Here is a 22,002-nt window from a genome sequence, read left to right on the forward strand (position 1 = left end):
GGACTACTACTATTCACATGTCACCAGGACGCTGTTCTTGCGATCTTGTGCATGGTTATCAAGTCGCTCTGCACACTGCGAGAAATAGTGGAAAAATTACATTTTAGATCTGTTCATAAGAATAAAACCTAATAGTTCAGCAAACACTAGCAGCAGAATCATTCCGCGTACGATTGTGATCTTTCTTTTAATGTGCTAAAACTGTCTGTAGCGAATCAAGTAGCGGGTGCGGAGACAAAGAGTGGTCTAGAACATTTACAGCACAACTACACAAGTAGGAGCTCTGCACCAGCGCCTCTGAAGAACATAGGGACATTTTGTACGAAATTACGGGTCACGGAGAAATCCCGATCTCCTGCACACAACACCAGTGATGGTTTGATAGCACGCAAATGTGTTTTAAGGAATAACTAAGTAATTTGTTTTATTATGCATATTTTTTAATATCTTCCCAGCTATTTCCAAAAAGCAAATGCCACGAGGACAGTACACACTTTTTGAGAGCGCACATTTCATCACTGCTTATGAATGAAAGCATCACCCTTCATTTTCAGAATACAAACACGCCCCACTTTTAAATTGATAAAAAGAAACTTCTCAAAGGACTTACAATTCATTGTTCATGCTCTCAGACGCAGTAAACCGCGGACTTTGCTCGTACTACGAGAATAATCCTGAGATGACACTTGTCATCATATTATCCACAACACTCACATTCGCAACCACATTTGAGAACCGTGCGTCATAGGTCTGTGGTGCGGATTTTGGACTGTGAAACAATGTACACCCCGGTACTGACTTAGCTGAACGGTAATTTAAACTTTCTTAAGGAAGCTTTGCGCGGGACCGTTAAAAACACGTATTACAATTTTGCTGAATATCGTTAGGTGTGAACATACCCTTAGCTGACTGCAATCCTCTCCACCGGATGTGCACAATATGGAAATGCTGAGCCTGGACCAAGCTCAGGGATTCCTGGGTGGCGTGAGAGCTGCTGGCGGACGGGCGTCGACAGGAGTGGCAGCCAGAGCTGACGAGGCAATCTCGGCATCTTCCAGCCTGAGTGTCCACACAAGCCGAGGAGGCCTTGGCTGGCTGCCCACCACCGGATCACTGAGAACCTGCCACACCAGGCGAGCCACTCGCTGCGCAGGTGGCGGTTTGCAGTCTTCGGGTCGCATACGAAGCTTCAGCGGCCGCCCGTCTGTGAGTCGGGTGCGCAGGCCACAGTACGAGACTCTGAAAGCGAGATAGTTTTAAAAGACTTCCTTATTCACTTTATCCTCACAATTAGTCTTTGCTGCCAACATTACAGTCTTTCTGGAGCGCGTTTTGCTGAGCGCTTGAAGTTCCACCCGAAATGTTTAATCCTACCAGAGTTCCATGGTCTCACTGGCTTTACTACAGCTCCATGTTTTTAAAACAGAGCGCATGTGCGGTGGCGAAACTGATTGGCGCTAGTGTGATAAAAAGAAGTGCAGTATCTTGTGTACCATATATATTTATTCAGTTTTTTCTTTTGAGGGAGATTTGGACGATTTCCTCATCACTTTTCGCATCACTCTGCTGAAGAAGAGTTTTCACATTCTCACTACCTACTAATCACCTTTATTAAAAAGAATGCTGTTACTATTGCCATTACCCTTATGTTGGAAAAGGAAACCCATAACAAAAATTTATGCCCCAGGTCGGGCTTTTATTAGAGTTTTTCGAATGGAGTTTCGGGCCGTATATCGACCTTCTCGAGACCAGATGTAGCCAGTTTACCTCATTCGTATTTTTAATAATGCCCATTCACAGGGAACGCAGGAGGTCTCGATAAGAACCTCAGAATTGTAGCTTGAGAGAGCCCAGCAGTTTCTTACCCGGTAAAGGCACGGAGAAGCAGGGCGCGCCAAAAATTGTATCATATTAACGCGAAAAAATGACAATATTGTCAATATCATCAGTAAAATGAGAACGAATTAAAAACTTTCAGTGTAAAATGTGCACTGGACGGACGTGAACTTCTGCTCTATGTCGAGCACAAATTTAGAGGCTTCCTATGTATTAAAAGCCTTTCAAAGTATATGGTAAATGTTGTGTTTTTGGATAACGTAACAGCAATCTTAATTCACAGGGGTTACACGTTACACGGGGCCGGTGTGTCGCCGTACACACACAGTACTTGCTGGGGCAGTGGCGCCATCTCGTGCCACACACTCAAGACACGCACGCACGCACGCACGCACGCGCACACACACACACACACACACACACACACACGCACGCACGCACGCACGCACACACACACACACACACACACACACACACACACACACACACACACACACACACACACACACACACACACACACACACACACAGGCGCTGGGGTGGTGGCGCCATCTCGTGCCACGTACTGAAGACACACAGCACTCCTCCTTCCTTAAGAAGGTTGTCGGTAACGTAGGGGTTTCAATAAAACGGAGAGTTGAGCTAGTTTGTACATGTTTCTTGGAAAAAAACAGCGTTAAGACGAAGGACGAAGAAGAAGAGTACAGAACGACGAAGAAAAAGAGTACAACAGGACCGCCGTCGGTACTGTTGTACTCTTTTTCTTCGTCCTTCGTCTTAGCGCTGTTTTCTCCAAGAAACGTAGGGGTTTGCGAACAGTTCGTTCAACGTCTCACAGATGGCATCGCCGCAGCCTCCAAGGTGCTTGCGGTGCTGGCTACGTCTTCCTCGGTGCTTGTAGGTGTACCCGCTGCACTTGATGCTAAAGTGGCCAAGTGCTTTTTCACTTGGTTGTTGTGACGGCAAACTTTCCCTTGAGGGGTTGAAACCGTTACCATGGAAGTTACGTTCGTTTCATCAACTTCGCCCAACGACCATTTAGCTCCTCTGCCGAAATTGCGAAATGCAACCCTGTCACCTTTCTTGTATTTTGGTCCCTTTTTCTTCTCTCCACAATGCCTCTTGTATTCTGTCAGCAACTGCTCGGGTGCACTCTCTTCCTCCCTTCTAAGAATGCTAAGATCCAGCTTCGCTTTCATTGGGTATGCCAACATCAGATCTGATGGTGACGTTCCATGTGGGCGGGGTGCTCTACGGTACATAAGCAATCCTCTCGCTAGCCGGAGCTCGAGGTCTCCAACCGTGGGTTTCTTGAGGCCTTTACTGTTCGAACAGTTCGCTCAGCCAAACCATTTGATGCCGGATGTGCCGGATGGAAAGGAGCTGTCCGTAGGTGCTTAACGCCATTTTCCGAAAGGAATGCCTGGAAAGCTTGGCCAATAAATGGGGTTCCATTGTCTGTTACAGTGCCCCTTGGCAGCCCAAACCGCGCAAAAATATCCCCCAAATACTGTACAGTGTTTTCCGCTGTTGCACTTGGCACGATGATAACTTCAAGCCACTTTGACTTGGCGTCTACAAGTACAAGGAGCATATTTTACCTTCAAACGGTCCGGCATAGTCCAGGTGCACACGTTCCCAGCATTCGCTTGGCTCAGCCATGACACTGGTTCAGTCTTTGCTGGCATTCGAGAATTCTGCAGACACTGTGTACACTGTCGTGCACAGTTTTCTATTTCAGCGTCCATAGCAGGCCACCAAAACAAAGACCTTGCCATGCCTTTCATGACAACGATTCAATGGTGCGTTTCGTGTAGTAGATCCAAGATATGCCTCTGGACAGGAGTAGGCACCACGATTCGGTTACCCCAGTACAAGAGATTTTTATACGTGTTCATCTCATCACGTCTTTGCCAAAATGGCTGGAGGGCTTTGTCTGCGGTGCTTTGTGGCCATCCGTCCTTGACGCACAGCAGCACTTGGCTTAGGGCTTGATCACAGCTCGTATAGTGCTGAAGCTGCTTCACTGACACTGTCAGTTTTTCCAAGCTTGAGACTGAATTCACCAGCTCTGGTGTTTCAGGTGGATCCGCAAAGAGCACTGGCAGTGGTAGCGTGCTCATGGCATCTGCGTTTCCACTGAGACTTCCAGGTCGGTGCTCAATAGTATACATGTAAGTACCAAGAGTGAGTGCCCAACGCTGGATACGTGAAGCAGTCATGGCTGCAATTGCTTTATCTTCAAGGAAGATGCCGGCCAGTGGTTTGTGATCAGTGATGAGGACAAAGCTGCGACATAGCAAGTAGTCTCTGAAGCATGTGACACCAAATATAATGGCTAGTGCCTCCTTTTCCAGATGTGAGTAGTTTCGCTCCGCAGGTGTGAGACTTCGAGATGGGAATGCTAGTGGGAATTCAACCCCTTTATCCCGATGTCAAAGCACCGCACCTACACCATATTGTGAAGCATCACAGGTTAGCACGAGCTCCTTAGATGGGTCATAGTGTGCCAACGCTTTTGCCTCCATGATGGCTTCCTTGCTTTTCACAAAAGCTTTTCGTTCTTCATCTCTCCACCTCCAGTGACTGTTCTTGTGAAGCAGAGCATCAAGGGTGCTAGTAGTGTGTACAGGTTCGGCAGAAACTTTCTGTAGTATGACAGGAGTCCAATGAAGGATCTCAGCTCACCAACGTCCTTAGGCTCGGGCGCTTCAATGATGGCTTCTGTGTTTTTCTTTGGTGATTAAAGACCAGTGGCATTGATCTCGTGGCCCAAGTAAATGAGAGATGGTTTGAAAAACTCACACTATTCCTGTTTGAGCTTCAACCCTGACTCTTTGACTCGTTGCAGAAATTTGCGCAGATTCTGAACGTGCTCTGCGTCAGTTTTTCCTGTCACCAAAACATCGTCTAGGTAGACTGATGTGCCTGGGATGTCACGAAGGGTTTCTTCCATTTTTCTCTGGAAGAGGGCAGGGGCTGATGAAACACCAAATGCTAGACGGTTGTAAGCAAAGAGACCCTTGTGTGTGTTGATGACCAGTACCTTACTGGTTTCTTGATCAACAGGCACCTGATTGTAAGCTTCGCGGAAATCCAACTTGGAAAACTTAACTCCACATTGCAAGGATGCGAATATATCTTTGACTTTTGGCAATGGGTACTGTGTCGTTACCACTGCTGGATTCACACCGATCTTATAGTCGTCTCCACAAATCCTGACACTTTGGCCATCTGCTTTGAGTACTGGTACAATCGGCGAAGTCCACTCAGAATGGTTCACTGGTGTGATGATGTTTTTATGTTCTAGACGCTGAAGTTCATTTTCAACCTCGGCCCGAAGTGCATAGGGTACCGTGCGAGGTCTGTAGTATCGCGGCTGTGCATCGGGTCGAACGTTGATATGCACCGGTGGTCCTTTCAGTGTCCTGCAGCCTAGTCTGAAGATTTCTTCAGACTCCTGCAGCATTTCTTTCACTTTCCCTTCAGTGGTGCCTTCGAGCTGTCTCGCATTTACTTCGCTTGGTAGTAGGTCAAATGCTGTAAGCCAATCCCTGCCGCACAGGTTAGGGCTCTTGCAGGCTACTAAAAGCAGTGTCTGCTGACATGTAGTCTTGCCAAAACATACGTCAACTGCCAGCGTTCCCTGCACCGGTATTGTTCCACGTATGCAGTTAAGCTTGATGTCTGTCCGTGAAAGCTGCGGCAAAATACCTTCGTGCTGCCGATAAGTATCTTCTGAGATTAACGAAACGGAGAACCTGAATCCAACTCCATTTCCAGTGGCGCTCCATTGACTATGAATGTCACTGTGATTGGCTTCAGGGGTGACTGTGCACGCAAAGAATGCAGGTAGTACTCAGGTGGCTTCTCGCTCGACTGTACTGTATTCACTGTAGTTGTGCTCAGCTTCTTCCCTTTCTCAGCACCAGACAAACAACAGCTCGCCAGGTGACCTACTTTGTCGCACTTCAACACCTTGTGTTGATGTGCTTGCATTCAGGGGGCCTGTGACCACGGGATCCGTAGCGCACACACGGCCTGGACTTCTCTTGGCGTCCGGTTTTGATTTGCCTTTAGGCTTCGGGTCTCTCCCTTTTTTGGCCACCGAGCCCTTGTAGGTGCTTTTTCTTGTGCTTGATATAATTTGCTGAGCCTTCTTGAACCGGGGAAGTCGGTATGACCGCGTGGCCCTTTCGCAGCTCGTTTGCGTTGAGTTCCGCCGCCTCTGCCGTTCTAGCAATCTCAATCGCTTTTTCTAGGGTGAGGCTTTTCTCAACTAACAACCGTTGCTGCACGGCTCTGTCACGAATTCCACACAGAAGTCTGTCTCTGAGCATGCGGTTCAGCGCCGTACCGAAGTTGCAGTGTTCCGCCATTCGCCGGAGCTCGGCGACGAACACCGCGACGCTTTCATTCTCGAGCTGTACTCTGGTGTGGAAGCGATAACTTTCGGCTATTTCCGATGGAGCGGGGCCGAAGTGGCTGTTGAGAATAGCCTGAGTGCAGTGAAATTCTTCTCTTCAGGCTTCGCGGGCGCAAGCAAACTACGGAGCGTCGCGTACGCGCTTCTGCCGACCGTCGACAAAGGTACCCACTTTTCTTATCGTCGTCTTCGATGCCATTTGCATTGAAGAACGCATCTAGCCGTTCCGTGCATGACGACCACGGCTCTTTGTTGTCGTATTCTTCGATTCGGCCAAACGTCGCCATGCTTGCGCGGGAACGAAGGGTGCTTCACTTCACTGGCTACTGGCGCAAGTTCACTTGCCTGCGTGCATCACAATGCGATGTCTTCGCTTGCGTCCGGGTCCGCGCTGTCCCATGCTCGCTGCCAGTTGTGTTTTTGGATAACGTGACAGCAATCTTTATTCACATGGGTTACACGTTACACGGGGCCGGCGTCTGGCCGTACACACGCAGACAGTACTTACTAGGGCGCTGGGGCAGTGGCGCCATCTCGTGCCACGCACTAAAGACACGCACACACACACACACACACACACACAGGCGCTGGGGTGGTGGCGCCATCTCGTGCCACACACTCAAGACACATACCCAGCGGTAAATATTTCGATCTGAAACCTTGCTGGCTGCATGGGTCAGCGTACGTCTAAATGGAATACTCCGGCCATTCTTATTCTGTGCTTTCTTCTACAACCTTCATGCCTTTCATTGCAGTTTTGTTCACTCACGAGGCCATCGTGATGACGATGCAAAAGATACCAGAGGAGCTTGTTCACAGGTCATCACGGCTAGGCCTAACACTGCAAGGTTATATGACCAATGTATTAAGTCGGTATAAGGCTCGGTAAAAAATCTCTGCCTCTCCCGTAAACGAGAGTAGAGTAAGCATGAAATGTTTACGGGCCTAATGTCATCTCGGTGGACACCCGAACCGCACCGTACCGGAAGGGAGGAACGCCACCACCCGTTCAGCGCGATGCCTTGCCATTTGAACGCAAGGTTTTTTGAGGAAAGGAAATGGCGCAGTAATTCTCTGCCATCTCGGTGGACACCCGAACCGCACCGTAAAGGAAGGGAGGAACGCCACCACCCGTTCGGCGCGATGCCTTGCCCTTTGAACGCAGCGCTTCTCCCCCGGATCACGTATGACAACGAAGTGTAACGTGGCATTTATGTGCTTTTTGCCCGCCTTATTAGAAATCGGAAATTATAATTCCGTGCATTATCAAACCCACAGCTCCACTGATATCTTGATAAACATTGAGAAGGCACTGGCAGCAATTATTTTTTGTCTCGTTTGGAGACCAACCGGCGCTTGCATGCCGGTCGCGTAGGAGGGCTTAGAGAGTGTCGTTAAATCTCGTTAAGTCTCGTACGGTGCCCGGATGTTCTCGTTTCAGAGTCCGGATGACTGGAATTCAGTGCCCGGATGAGTGGATTTCAGTGCCCGGATGAGTGGATTTCAGTGCCCGGATGACGGGAATTCAGTGCCCGGATGACGGGAATTCAGTGCCCGGATGAGTGGATTTCATTGCCCGGATGAGTGGATTTCAGTGCCCGGATGATGGCTCTCGGTCTCGGCGTGACGTCACCACACTGCCGACAACGGGAGCTAAAAGCATTTTATGCTTAAAAACCCATTCTCCCAAACTGAACCTCAGTCTAGGAGAAGCAGTTGTCAATAGTGAGTGAGGCAACTACAGCTCTCGCTCCCTTTGCCTACTACATTACGTCATTAATCCTACCACCAAACCGACAGCCTTCTCTTATTTCGGTGCAGTTTGCAGAAACTAACCACAGGAGTGAAAGGTACTTACGTATACCCAAAGCTGTCAAGGACGGCCACCTTGTCAATGAACCAGGAGTCTTTTCCTCCGTAGATCCATCCGCGATATTTGGTGTATTTTATCACTACCCTAGTGATGTTCACAACAGCCGGGTGGGCAGCGACGAGGACTTTCTCGGCTTGGCCACCTCGCAATTCTTGCGAATCACTATGCAAAAAGAAAGGAAAACAACGATAATAATTGTACCAGAGGAGCTCAGAGTGGAAATTTTAATATGTACACATTTTTAAACACAGAATAACGGTGGCTTCGGGAGGGAACAAAAACGAAGTGAGCGCCTTGGAGCCTGCTTCTGTTCTTAAGCTCATCTGTCTCATGCTTTGTGCAGCCAAGCACATCTTTGTGCATTATTTTTGTACTCGGTTTTTAGGAAGTGCTGTTACCAAAAGCTTCAGTGACATTTGAAGTCGCCGTTCAAATTAAATGGCCGTTGTTCTCTCTTCCTTTGAAAATTTGCTATACTTCCGTGGTTGGCAGGCATCATTTTTTGGACGCACAGCGCCAAAATATTTTTAAATATTTTTAAAAGACTCCTGGAGGTAGCGTTGAAGACCTTGCAATCAATGCTTTCGCCACAGTTCGCTGTGCCATAGCCGCGTTGCGTCGGTTTCTCTTACTACTCTGGTCGATAGTTCCTCGCAAGCCCGATTTCCCTCTCGTATCTTGCGTTTTCGGAGGCATGCACGAAATTTCCCAGATGTGCAAGTCCTGGCGCAGCCCCGACAGTGATATTTAACTCGCATTTCGCTTCCCCGCGACACGGCAGACGTGCAACACGAATACTATTATTGGAGTACTCTGGAACAATGCAAACGAATGAGCAGCTTTCTAAAGAGGCGGTATGCCAGCGTTCACGGTAAACGATGAAGAAATAAGCGAGGTGAATGCGAAACTAAGAAGACTGTAGTACCCTTGCTACATATAGTCTCCAATAGATGAGAGGAAGCAACTAAAGCTTACGCATCCATTTTTTCGTGAATAAACAAACGGTGCAGCGAAAAAAAGCAAGAGTAGCTAGCAGACAACGATATTTCGTCCGTCATTCGCTCGTAAACCACAATGATGGGTCAATAAAATTCACTTTACAATACCAGTGGTGTTATTCAGTATTAAACTACAGCGACCTATTATGGCCTGGAGCTCATATTTTGCTTAACGACCCTGTAGCTTTGGACAAGGACGGACGCGATACATCCTCTTATGAAGCTGGGCGTGCCCCGGATTTGAGGGTCTAAATGTGATATGCAGGAGGGGCTTTATGAAGAACGATACAAGAGTGGGAATGTTTGCTTGCCTTCTTCGGCGGTTCGAATATGACTTCAAAAAATTGCACAAAGAAATGACATCAGTTGCTATGCCACGGCAGAAATGGAATGGGACGATTGGCAAAGGAATGGCAAAAAAATTTCACGGGCGAATGGAAAGTAGTCCTTTTTGTTGCAGTCGGCCCAATCAGTCAACGCCTCAACAAATGCTATATTTGGTCCACTCGTTGCTCGCGCGTTTACCCTTTGCTACAAAATGACGTTTAACCGACGGAATTCCCTTGCTTTCTCTATGGGCCTTTACCTAGGTTGGATAATACACTTTATTCCCAAATCTGTTAAGAGGAATGAGAAAATAAATTTTAAACTCTACTGCAGACAAATTTCTTCTTGCTTGTACTGTGAAAATCTCCCGTGACACTCCAGCATGCCCCGTAGCACAGTTGTGGTTGCTTCTTTATTTATTTTAAATGTAATTTTTAGTTTGAGACCACCCACACACGAAAAGCTAAAATCCTCGCCTTTTGGAGCTGGTGCAAGATTCAGCACAAACAGACTGTTTTATTTAGTTTACGTTCATTTCCCTCTCTAACGTCTCACCTGGCCGCTAATTTTCCCCCTCTTTGCTTCCATTTGCTCACGTCCACTGGTGCGCATACGCAAAGATAAATCGGCTCTAGCTCTGCACCAGTGCGGATGCGAAACGTCGTGAAACAGGCCAAAAGTCCTCATACAGTTGGCTTTATGTGCGCGCTATATCCCACCTCATCAATAAATATCTCAGCTCAGCTGTGCAAAATACGAGCAGCCATGCATTCACAAGCGCAGTAGATTGCCTTAAGCACACGAGTCTCTGTGGGACCTCCACAAAGAAATAACAGCAGGATGATACCCTCCGCCCCATTGTTTACATAGAGGGCACACTATGATTTGAATATTCTACAACATGAACTGCATTAGCGTCATCAAGGCGCAGCATGGTTTTTTTAGGCAAGTGATTTTCCGTAACGCGCAACACCATCTAATAAGATCTTTGATATGAATCCAGGCGCGCTAATAAGGGAGTAATTACTGATTCAAATCTACCCAAGCGCACTCACACCCCTACAGAGGAAGGCTAGCTTTCTTTTGTAGTGGTATGACTGTGCTTGGGTGGACACCAGTCAGTAATTAGCTCCTAGAAATTACTGTACTTTGGGGGTTTCCCCAAACATTTGACCAACACTGTTGCTACTTCGAGTTCTTAATTAATCCTTTCTCACCCTACCACATGTTAGCTCAGTTTGTAGAGCAACTGCTGCGTTGAAGCGGTGATCTCAGATTTGAACCGCGGACCACCGAGCATTTTTCTTCAGCTACGAAGTTTCTGTGGAAGCTGTCAGCGTCCGATTGTAGCCGTAAGGCTGCGCTTGGGTGAATGCCAATGAGTAATTAATCAGTTATTACAAATGTACTCCGACTTGGGTGATTTGCCTTAACATTCGACCAATACTAGGCGTTCTAAGCTGAAACTGAACGGAAAACGTAACAATTAATTCAGGCGTAAATGTAACTTTTCCGACACAACTCTCCGGCACAGGACGCTGCCTGTCGAACAACTTCTAGTAAACTTTTTTAAGCCCTACATGACGGCATACTTACGTTGTTATGCTGAAAGTCTCGTTGGCGCCTGACTCGGCGAATAATTCAAGCTCGATCTTGCCCCAGGACGGCTCTTGGCCCACCGAGCTATTAACAAGAAGCTTGTACTGACTCGCTGAAATCAAAAGAATTCGTTCAAGCATAAGAACAGTAAGACATTTCGTGCGGTACGCAGAAACCATAAACAATCATTTTTCTTGCTCTATTCCACGCTGTAGGCTTCAGTTTTATACAAATCACCTGAGCCGCTCGTTCAGTGTTGGTGTTACTTGTAGGGTAAAAAGTTTTTGACGTTTCTTTTTTTTCTTTCTGATGCCAGCCTTACACATTTATGCGCTTCGTCTTTCGAGTTTTTCTCCGACAGCCGTAATAACCATGTGTTCCCTTTCAGTCGATGCACTTCTCTCTCTTTCCTTTGCCGTCGTTTAGACTGACGGCAAATTTTGATGAGCCCGAAGTACTAATGGGTTTTCGGTCAAATCTCCGGCGCTACATTGGTGTCTGAAAAGCAAATCCACAACTGACCACAGAATGGCGGCTCCTGGCGCGTCATGAGGAACATGCGTCCACGGGCCCTGGACCGGTCCGCAAAATAGCCCATGTAGCTGCAGTCAGTGGGCCTTTCGCAAGGGAAGCAGTCGCCCCGTAGGAAGCTCTCGTAACTTGCGCACGTGAAAGCCGGGAACGGACATTGCGGGTTCGCCGACTCCGTGAAGAGCTGCAGGGCGCGTCTGTGGTGACACAGGCTCTGCCAGTGGCCCCCTGTGGTGGAAACACACAGAAAAATGTTTTGCCATCTCAAATATTTGGTTGAACACGTCCTTTTTATTTTTTTATCTTATTCTGGGAGCACGTAGGGATAATCACAGTAGCTGTGAGAGAGATTTTCTTTAGAGCGAACGGCGCCAGCCCAGTACGTCGTTACGGAAAAATTACGGAAGGCACTTGGAACTACTTACGTCCTTTGCTGCGAAAGCACCGTTTGTTAGTTTTAGTTTTTTTAAGCTATTTAACTTTATTCTGTTATGTTTCTACTTTTTAATGATGCGCCTATCCACTAGCATATAGCCGTAACGAGACGTTTATGTTAGGTTCACCTCTGTTCCCAAGGAACAACGCAGCTTTGTGGCCTGTTGCTTGCGTGCTCATCTCGCAATCAGCAAGTCCTGGGCGCGATTCCCGGCACCATTGGAAGAAATTTTGTATCTCTTTGATAATACGGTGTCTTTTTGGGGGGCACAGTTGCTGGTCAACGCCGAGACCGGGCTTCGTTGTCGATGAGCCATACAATGCTTTCGAATTCAAACCTCCCATGAGGATTCGAGAATTAGAACGCTGTTTATTTTACGTTCATACAGGCATGCCTACTGTTACGATTCATCTTGAGACCCGCGATGAAGTGGTGGTGGATTCAACAGCGGAAATTTCGAAAGGTCGTTTGACCCCAAGATGACCCCACCAAAAAGAATGACCAGCTGGGAAATGGTCGATGGAAGCTCTTCCCATGCTCGGCTCGGTGCCAACGACCTTCTAGAAGGAGCGACGACAAGGGAAGAAAGGGTGCCCCTCGTCTGAAAAAAAAACCCGGAACGAATCAGAGGAAGCCAGCGCAGCTGCGGCTGCGACGTCATCATGCCACACCTGTGTTCGATGGACGCGAGCTGCCAACAGTAAGGTTGCCTCGCAGTGCGACAGAGATGTCGACTTACGTTTCCTCCTCGCCAGTTCCCACGGATAGACTCTACAACAGGTGTCTTCGTTGGCTGTGTTGTGTAGTGCCGATCTTTTGTGTCACGATGAATTGCCGCCTGGTGAAACGGCGGAGCCTTGGGCTATTTAACCTGCGCCCAAAGTGAGCACGAACCCTCTGGGCCCTGGGTAAAAGGCTCATCCAGTCGCTCGACGTCATGAACTCTTCTTAACTTTTGATTCCTTGCTCTTCTTTTGTAAATTTATGTAAATAAGTGTCTTAGTTTCTTGCCATTAAACCTGCTTGTTTTTGATATCCCCAATCTTCGAAGCTCAGACCGTTTCCTCATCCCGGACGAGCCCCCTTGGTGTTGCAACAACTGGCCACGCTAACACGAGCCGTAACACTACCGACATCGTGAAACAAGATGAAGAAAGCGAGAAACAAAAACGCAACAAACCAACAAAGGAGTAGATTAAAAATACAACAAAACAAACACATCATCCTAATAATAAATGAATTCTCTTAAAAGGCTTAAACAAAATGGGTCTGAAAAAGATTAGATTGCATGCCAGTATATCAAGAGAGGAAGAAAGAAGACGCGCTGAAACTACATAAAGAACGAATACAAAATAAAGGTAGATAGATATATATATAAAAATGAGGGGATGCAACATAAAAGTCCGGTATTAGAAACTGCTGCGAAAGATCCGTAAGCAAGACCAATATTATATGTAAAACGACTTCTTAACCTGGCGCAGTCGTAATAAAAGAATGCTGTCAGAGAGAGAGAGAGAAAAAGGACGGAAAGGCAGGGAGGTTAACCAGGCGATGCCCAGTTGGCTACCCTACACTTGGGGAGGGGAACAAAGGGGAAAAAAGGAAAAAGAGCGGCAAAGAAATGAGTCTGTCAAGTGTCCATCGACCACTATGTCACAGGGAGAGAGGGCGCGCACAGAAAACTTAGATTATAGGCGGGAATGCAACCCCGAGTCCCTTAGGAAATTCAGGAGCGCTTTCACCGCTTTCCGTTGTCTGGAAGGTTGTGTCCACGGCCCCAGAACGTTAGACTCTGTTAAAGGACGCGAGTCCAAGCGGAGCAGAGAAGTAACTAGGCAACCGCGCTCTCGCTCAAAACGAGGGCAGTCACAGAGGAGGTGGCTGATCGTCTCGTCACAACCACACTGGCCACACGTAGGAGAGTCAGCCATTGAGATGAGATGGGAATAGGCGTTTGTGAACGCCACTCCCAGCCACAGGCGGCACAACAGCGTAGTATCACTGCGGGGGAGGCCGAATGGTATATGATGTTGGAGCAAGAGGTTGAAGTGATGCGAGCGGGGTGTCCAACCTCCAGGGGCAGACCACGATGTTACAGTCAGGTTTCGGGCGAGCAGTTGAAAGTGCCTTGCTGCGTCAGCTCTTGTCAGTGGTATGCGGACAGTGTTGGTGGTCTCGTGAGCCGATCGAGCAGCATCGTCAGCTAAGGCGTTACCAACAATGCCGCTATGGCCTGGTACCCACTGGAAGATGATTTCATGGTCTTGTTCGATTGCCTGGTGATGCAGATATCGTATCTCCGCTATAAGTTGCTCATGGTCGCTATGTCTCAAGGCAGATTGAAGACATTGTAGGGCAGCTTTTGAATCACAGAAAACAGCCCATTTTTGAGGTGATTGTTGTGAGATATACTGTACCGCCGCAAGAAGTGCGGCCAACTCTGCTCCAGTAGAGGTAGTCCGATGCGAAATTTGTTGGTGAATTTGAGTCTGTCGCGCAGGAACGACCACAGCGCAAGCAGAACTAGTAGAGGTTACTGATCCATCCGTATAGACGTGAGTACGGTCCCAGTATTCGAAGTGGAGCATGGACAGTGTCAGTTGCTTAATGGCTGGCGTCGATAAATTTGACTTCTTCGCTATCCCCGGAATAGCAAGGCGCACACATGGGAGCCGCGTACACCACAGAGGAGAGGGAGGTAGTGCTGCCGGGGTGAACTGTTGTGGGATCGACGACTGTTGCGTCGTTATCACCTTCGCAAATGCAGAATGTGGTCTCTGCAGTGGCAAGGGCGCAAGGTGATGCTGTGGAATCCTTGAGATATGACGTATGTGCATTCGCAAGCAGTCTAGGACAATATAAGTAGAGATCGGGTGGTCTTTGGCGAGTGCAATGCTACCCAGTGTTGATGCGCTCCGAGGGAGACCTAGGCATGTGCGAAGGGCCTGACCCTGCACTGACTGGAGGGCACGCATGTTAGTTTTGCACGTGTTTGAGAGTACAGGTGTACTGTACCGCAAGCATCCCACAAATAGAGTTCTGTACAACTCCAGCATTGACTGGACCGACGAGCCCCATGATTTTCCTCCCAGAAATCGAAGTAAATGAGCGATAGATGTTAGCTTTTTTTTCAGTAGAGTGCAATGCGGGCTCCATGATAAATTGCGGTCGATCAGGATTCCTAGGAAACGATGAGATTTGCTGTAAGAAATGACTTGACCGCCGATGCGTACCGGATATGGAGTCATACATTTACGTGTAAATGCCACTAGCGCGCACTTTTCCGGTGAAACGCTGAGACCTTTCTTCTGGAGATAGGAAGAAGTGATTGATGCTGCCCGCTGAAGTCTTGCCCGCACCTGGGGACGCGTCACAGAGGAGGCCCAAATGCAGATATCATCGGCGTACATACACACCTGGACGGTGTTGGGGAGGTACTCAGGGAGGGCGATGAGAGTCAGATTAAACAATGTAGGGCTAAGGACACCGCCCTGGGGCACGCCACGGTAGGTGTAATGCGCAGGCGTCGGGCCATCATCACATTGGATAAAAAATGATCTTTTGGACAGATAGCTCTCTATCCATGCAAACATCCGACCACCGATGCCCACAGTTTCCAGCGCATCAAGGATGGCCTCATGGGTCACGTTGTCGTAGGCACCTTTTACATCCAGAAAGAGTGCCACTCACAAACGTTTCAAGTGTTTCTGTTGTTGAACCGTGGATACGAGGTCAACGACGTTGTCAATAGAAGAGCGACCCCGCCTGAAGCCGGCCATAGCGTCGGGGTATATTTTGTAGTGTTCGAGGTACCACTCAAGGCGCGACAAAATAATTTTCTCCATGACCTTTTCTACGCAACTGGCCAAAGCTATTGGCCTATACGATGAGAGCTCGAGTGGAGATGTCCCTGGTTTTGGTAGGGGTATCAATCGACTCGATTTCCATTCTTGAGGAACAGCACCGTCGAGCCAAGAGTCGTTGTAACGTATGAGGAGCTCTTCTCGCGCGTCGTGGCCAAGGTAAGACAGCGCAGCATCTGTGATTCCATCTGGCCCTGGTGAAGACGAACGCCGACATCCTGCAAGAGCAGCGTCGAGTTCCTCGCGAGAAAAAAGGACAACCATGGCTGAGACCCGTGAGGCAGGGGGAATACGCCGGGAACTCGAAGCAGTTGGTACACCAGCAATTTTCCTGCAGTAGTCCGTTGCTACCTCAGACTGCTGTCGATCTTGATAGACAACCAACGCATAGAATGGTTGTCTTTGTTGCGGAAGCGTACGGAGGCCCCGCACAGTACGCCATATGAGGGACATGGGCTTGCGGGGATCCAAGTGCTGACAAAAGGACCTCCAGCGCTGGTTCGCCAGCTGATCCAATCTTCGTTTGATTTTTTTCTGCGTACGTCTCGCCTCCAGTAGATCATTTAAGCACTTGGTTCGTCTGTATCGCTTTTCTGCTCGCCGCCGAAGAGCACGCAGACGTTCTAGTTCAATATCGAAATCACTGCGTATTCTTGAGGACGTGATGTGACTTCTCACAACGTTCATAGCATTAGCTATAGTGTGCTCCAGCCTGCCAGTAAGGGCTTCTTTGCTCGTCTCCTCCATATGTTTTCGAAATACTGCCCAGTCGATTCGCGCGAGTTGGGCTGGGGTGGACGCACCAAGGCCGTTTATTTTGAGGTAGGTAGGAATGTGGTCACTTCCATGGGTCTCCACATCACAAAACCAGCGAACACTCCGGTGCAACGACCTTGAAACTAATGTCAGGTCCAGGCAGCTGCTGTAGTGACAGCCGCGCAGGTATGTAGGACTGCCGTCATTCATAACATACAGATCATTGACGGAAGCAAATAACGCCAGATGCCTTCCTTTGGCGTTAATCCTGGTGCTTCCCCATAGCAAATGGTGGGCGTTAAAATCGCCAGTAATGATCCAAGGAGCACGGGTTTCTTCCATGATGGCCTTCAGCCTTTCGCAGTCTAATTGAGAGGAGGGCGACACATATGCTGCAATCAGTGTGAATTCTAGCGTTTTTGTCTTGATTAAGAAACACGCGTATTGATTGTCATTGTGAGGTGGAACTGGGCAGCAAACATACGTCATGTCAGTGCGGAGGTATACCAAGACTTGGCTGCGCTCCCCGCATGTAGGGGCGAAAAAAGATTCGTACCCGGAGAGCCTGATTGCTTCTGATAATTTGGGCTCGCAGATTACCAATATCGGGAAGTAGTTAGTGAGTACGTAAGGACGAAGACTTGACATTCGCGACCTCAGACCTATTGCGTTCCATTGGAAGATCGTGGCGCCTCTGACTTCCTCACGAAAGGTGGGGAGGTGGCCAGCCATTATGGATTAAAGTCCTTGAAGTGCTGAACCCAGGGAGTCCAGCACTAGTAAAACGCTTCGAGCAGTTGGGGATTGCAGAGCCTGTAAGAGAGGCCCAACTGCGTTGACCACGGTCTTTAAAATCACAAGGGTTTGGCGGTCTTGCTCCGGGAGCCCGTCTGCAGCGGCCGACGTGCTCAGCGATGGGAGCTTACGTGGAGGGGCATCAGGAGGACATAATGGCGGAAGCGCTGGCCAAGGATGGGAACCTGATGACATCTGGCAACCCTTGTCCACAGAGGGCAGACGGAGCACACTGGGGCGAGGAGGAACAGGAGGTGGAGCAGGGTGAGCAGGAGGCGCCAACAGCGCGTCGTTGCGGCTGTCATTGGCAGTAGCCTGTCTGGATTTCCTCTTGCGTCGGGCGCGTCTCTTGCGAACGATCGCGGCGGCTTCGCGGTGCGTCGAGTTGTCTTGGACCATTTGTCTTAGGACAGCACGCTCTTCTTTTAGCCGCGGGCAGTCTCTAGATGAGGCGTCATGGGGACCGTTGCAGTTTGAACACCTGAGAATTTGTGCTGTGCATGTCTCAGAATCATGAGGCTCGGCACACCGGGAACACACACTCGCGTTGCCGCAGACTCCGCTAACATGACCCAGTTTCACAATTGATGCATTGTAGGGGCTTTGGTATGAATGGCCGTACTGCGTGACGAAAAAGGCCTACCTTCACATGTGACGGAAGGCTGTCGCCTTTGAAGACAATCTTGACACAGCGAGATTTCCCAAGACGTGAGACTTGGAGAATCACGGTGCCTTCGTTTCCTGGCTTCACAAGTATGGGCAGATCTTCTTGCGTGATCGTCTCATCGACGTCATAGATGACGCCAGAAGAAACGTCCTCGCCGAGCGGAATAACTGTACGGACCGACATGCCTCCGAGTTCAGCGATGGCCCGCAGTGATTCGAGTGCTGGCGCATGATGGACGTCAACAGCAACAACGTTTTTGCGCGAGTTCACGCGAACGTCTTTAATTTCGTTCGGCACAAGGGCCTCAAGTTGCATTGAGACAGCTTGCCTGTTAAGCCGCCTCATGTTGTGGGATCGATGCGCAGGCAGGATGAGAATAGTATGCTTCGATGCTTGGCTAGTTGTCTTCACCGTGGACTGGCTCGATGAGGAGCTGGCTCTTAATAGTCTTCTTTTGGTCCTGCGGCTCAGGTATGTCTCAAATTCACCTTCGGTACTGTCCTCGCTGAAGTACTCTATGGTATCATCGCTGTCGGGGTCACTGGGAAGGCTGCAACGCTTCCTCGAAGAACTCGAGGAAGGAGCCGGCAGTCTGGTCGGATGCCCTGGAGGATCCACATCCATCGCCGTATGACGGGGGCGGCGTCCCCGCAATACACACACAAAATACACTAAAAAAACACTGGAGACGGATAGAAAGCGATTCCACAAGGATGCACTTCGTGCATCCTTGAGGATAAACGAATAAGAACAAGTATTCTCGCAGTGCAGGATGGATGAAACTCAATGGTACTCGTAGACAACAAAAGTAATTGCGAAAACAACATTTATTATGATATGGCTTATGGAAATTATTTCTGTGAGGCAGAGTAGTAACGCTTTTCTACCTGTAGCATTATATTACAAGGAATGACTGGTTTTTGAACCTATATTCAGGGTCAATCTAAAATTTAGAAACTGTAAAGTACGCAGAACAGCTCTTAAAGAAGAATATAGGCACGAGCATTTTGAATTTGTTATTTCTTTTCTGAAATGACGCGTTAGACATTAGTGCACTTAATTATTCGGTTTTATTCCCCCACAACCGTTAAATAATTTATAATTGAATTTTCTCTTGATGCTGCTTCGAATTAAACACCGGAGGAATGGCTTTGACGTGCAAAAGGTGTTTAGTTCAGGTGAAGCACGAAAAAAAAATGCTTCAATTGTTGCGTTTTAATTCACTGCAGCGCCCAAGAGTGTCTGGTTTAAGAGCTTGAACGACAAGAAATTACGTGTCACTGGTTATATTGCAGTTATCATGCCCCACGTCACCTTAACATTCTTTCACGTTACACGGTGAAAGAATGTTTTCTTTTCAACGTAACGTGCAAAGAAAACAGCCTCAAGAAGAAATTATAAAATATTTTTCGCTCTTAAGCTAGTACCATTTGGGAATCCAGTATTTTGATGCGTTCTGAGTCATCACAGAGACGGAAAGTTTTCCAAAATAGGAGTCCATAGACCTTTAACTAGTTCCAATGCCGTACCAAACTCGGGGTGTGGATCTCATATGGGGCAAGCATAATAAAATTCGGGAAGAGCATAGAGCTATTTCAGGTGTACTTTGTAAAAAAACAAATCAGTGCTTAGCTTCATTCGAGTAAGTCATGCAGGCTGAAATAATTACCATAGCATTTGTTATATATGTGTTTTTTGTTGCTGTATAGGACACTGATGGTACAGACAGGAGCAGAACGAAGTCCAGAATATACTCAGGACGGAATAACTGCCTGAGGGGCAAGTTGGTGCATGATGAACTGAACGGCGGCGCAACAAGGACACTAACAAGAAAAGGACAAGATAAAAGAAAGTTTTTGTGACGTCACGTACTGTGCGCCTTGTCAGCCCTGTATTTCTAGCGGCCGTCTGTTGTTTGTTTTGGCGGGTTGTTAATTTTGTTTTTGGTTTTGTTTTTTCCTTTATGTTTTTGTGTCGGCCTCCGAGGGCTTTGCTTCATATGTTTGACTCTGCTTTTGCTACGATTGTCACTCTTTTTTTACTTTTCATTTTTTTTGTTTCTTACTGCTTTTGCTTCTCATGTATGACTGTGCTGTTGCTACGATTGTTTGACACTGCTTTTGCTAAAAGAGGGCCTCCTCCTCTACTTTCTTTTATCATAATCTGTTAGTTTATCGGCAGGGGTTAAAGGTTTCTTGTTTGTTATCTTGATGTTTCTGCTTTTTTTCCACGTGTTGGGTTCGCAGCAATAATGCAATGAGTCTCATGCTTGAGCTGAATGTTTCAATATGCCGCCTTTCCGTGTAAAAAAACAGTTGGTAGTGTGCACACGTTGTGTCCCTTTCTTGTTGGTGTCCTTGCTGCGCCAGCGTTCATTTCATCAGATGGACAGGAGTATCATATCTGTACTCTCATATGACTGCACTTCTAATCAATAGTTCGACGAAAATACGTCTGGTCAGGATTTGAGTTAGAGGAAAAAGAATACGGTCACTGACCAAGTCAAGAAATTTTAGACGTTTCGGAACCTCTTACGGGTTCCTTGATCACTGAGCGGGACAGGAAGCCCTGTCCCGCTCAGTGATCAAGGAACCCGTACGAGGTTCCGAAACGTCTAAAATTTCTTGACTTGGTCAGTGACCGTATTCTTTTTCCTCTGACTGCACTTCTAGTATTAATGCATCTGCACTACCATCATTCGAAAAGCGATGAATCTTTTCTTGGTTGGATTTAATTGCATGACGTAAATACAGACGTCGGACTGCAAGCACATGCCTAAACGAAGCGGATCTGAGGCATAACGTCAATGTCATTTCTGGTGCGGGCGTTGTTGCCGAGAACTCTCCTGTGCTAACGTTATCTACTTGGAGAAAGATATCGCACGTTTACTGGAAGATCGTTACAGCGAGTTATTCGCGTGGAGGAAGGACAACGCAGCCCCCCCCCCCTTAAAAAAATGTAATTTCGTTCGCAGTACGCCTCAAAAGAATGAAAAGATAAACGTTTGCATTTAATTATCTGGACACAATCGGAATACAACTTGTTGCCAAGACCAAGGTTGAAACGCTTGCTAGCGGATTGAGGCTCCCATTCGGGCCCTTTTGTATTTTGATTTTTCTGGACAGAACTGACATTTATCGACGGTAACGTGAAACACTCTAGTTAAATGAATTCGTGTCTGATATATTTGTCTGGGTGGTCCTTCGGCGTAATGCGTAGGATTTTTATTCCTTACAGCGTTGAGAAGAAGAGATAATGAGATTAGTGAATGACTACTCACAAAAAATGTCGCTTAAGGCTCCGACAAAGACGCTGTTGCAGCCTAGCTGCGCCTTGCCACCATTTGGATAATAGTCGACGTGTCCCAGCGGCTCAAAGGCCCCCAAGCCTCCGCGTAGAAAGCTGTCACCGTTAGAGTGTATCACATCCACCAGAGTGGCGTCCGTAGGGTCCAAGCGTGCCGCGTGGTCATATCCTTCGAACAGTGGCGCCGCCGGGTCCAGCCCTGAAAAGAAAAACGACCATGATGCGCTATTCATTCAGAGATATACCTTTTGCAGGCCCCTTATTGTACTTTCTCATCAGATAAAGATAAACAAAATCCGTCGTTTGAGGTGCGAGGATCTAAGGTCCACCTGTTCTTTTGACTGCATCTTGCGTGAGCACGTACGCGCTACGTTGTCGAACTGATAGCCCCAGACAATTGCAATTTGCGCAGCTCTTGAATTTCGCCGGTAAATTAGAAAACCTTTCCCCAAGTAAAGAGCAGTGACGCCTTTGTCACCCTGCAGACATCTTTGTGGGCTCCCTTAGCTGGGCGTTTCTTTGTTCTGCTCTGCTTACGCCAATATGTTCATCGGGACCGTAGTTCTAGAGAACCAGCAATCTCAAACAC

At 47.9% G+C, this 22,002-nt stretch overlaps 1 protein-coding gene across 1 annotated transcript in view; it reads right to left on the reverse strand.

Moving 5' to 3' along the window:
* Positions 1 to 965: 965 nt before the first annotated feature.
* Positions 966 to 22,002, reverse strand: part of LOC149360842 (pancreatic lipase-related protein 2-like) — a 48,223-nt gene continuing 27,186 nt past the window's right edge. Inside the window, exons 5-9 of the mRNA XM_089569408.1 lie at positions 21,388 to 21,612; positions 11,582 to 11,818; positions 11,057 to 11,171; positions 8,121 to 8,297; positions 966 to 1,239 (exon numbers count right to left, since the gene is read on the reverse strand). Coding sequence (XP_089425534.1) covers positions 966 to 1,239; positions 8,121 to 8,297; positions 11,057 to 11,171; positions 11,582 to 11,818; positions 21,388 to 21,612 — 1,028 coding nt within the window. The remainder of the gene's footprint in view (positions 1,240 to 8,120; positions 8,298 to 11,056; positions 11,172 to 11,581; positions 11,819 to 21,387; positions 21,613 to 22,002) is intronic.

This window comes from Amblyomma mixtum, chromosome 2, assembly GCF_055824585.1.
Source record: "Amblyomma mixtum isolate Tamu chromosome 2, ASM5582458v1, whole genome shotgun sequence".
NCBI lineage: Eukaryota > Metazoa > Arthropoda > Arachnida > Ixodida > Ixodidae > Amblyomma > Amblyomma mixtum.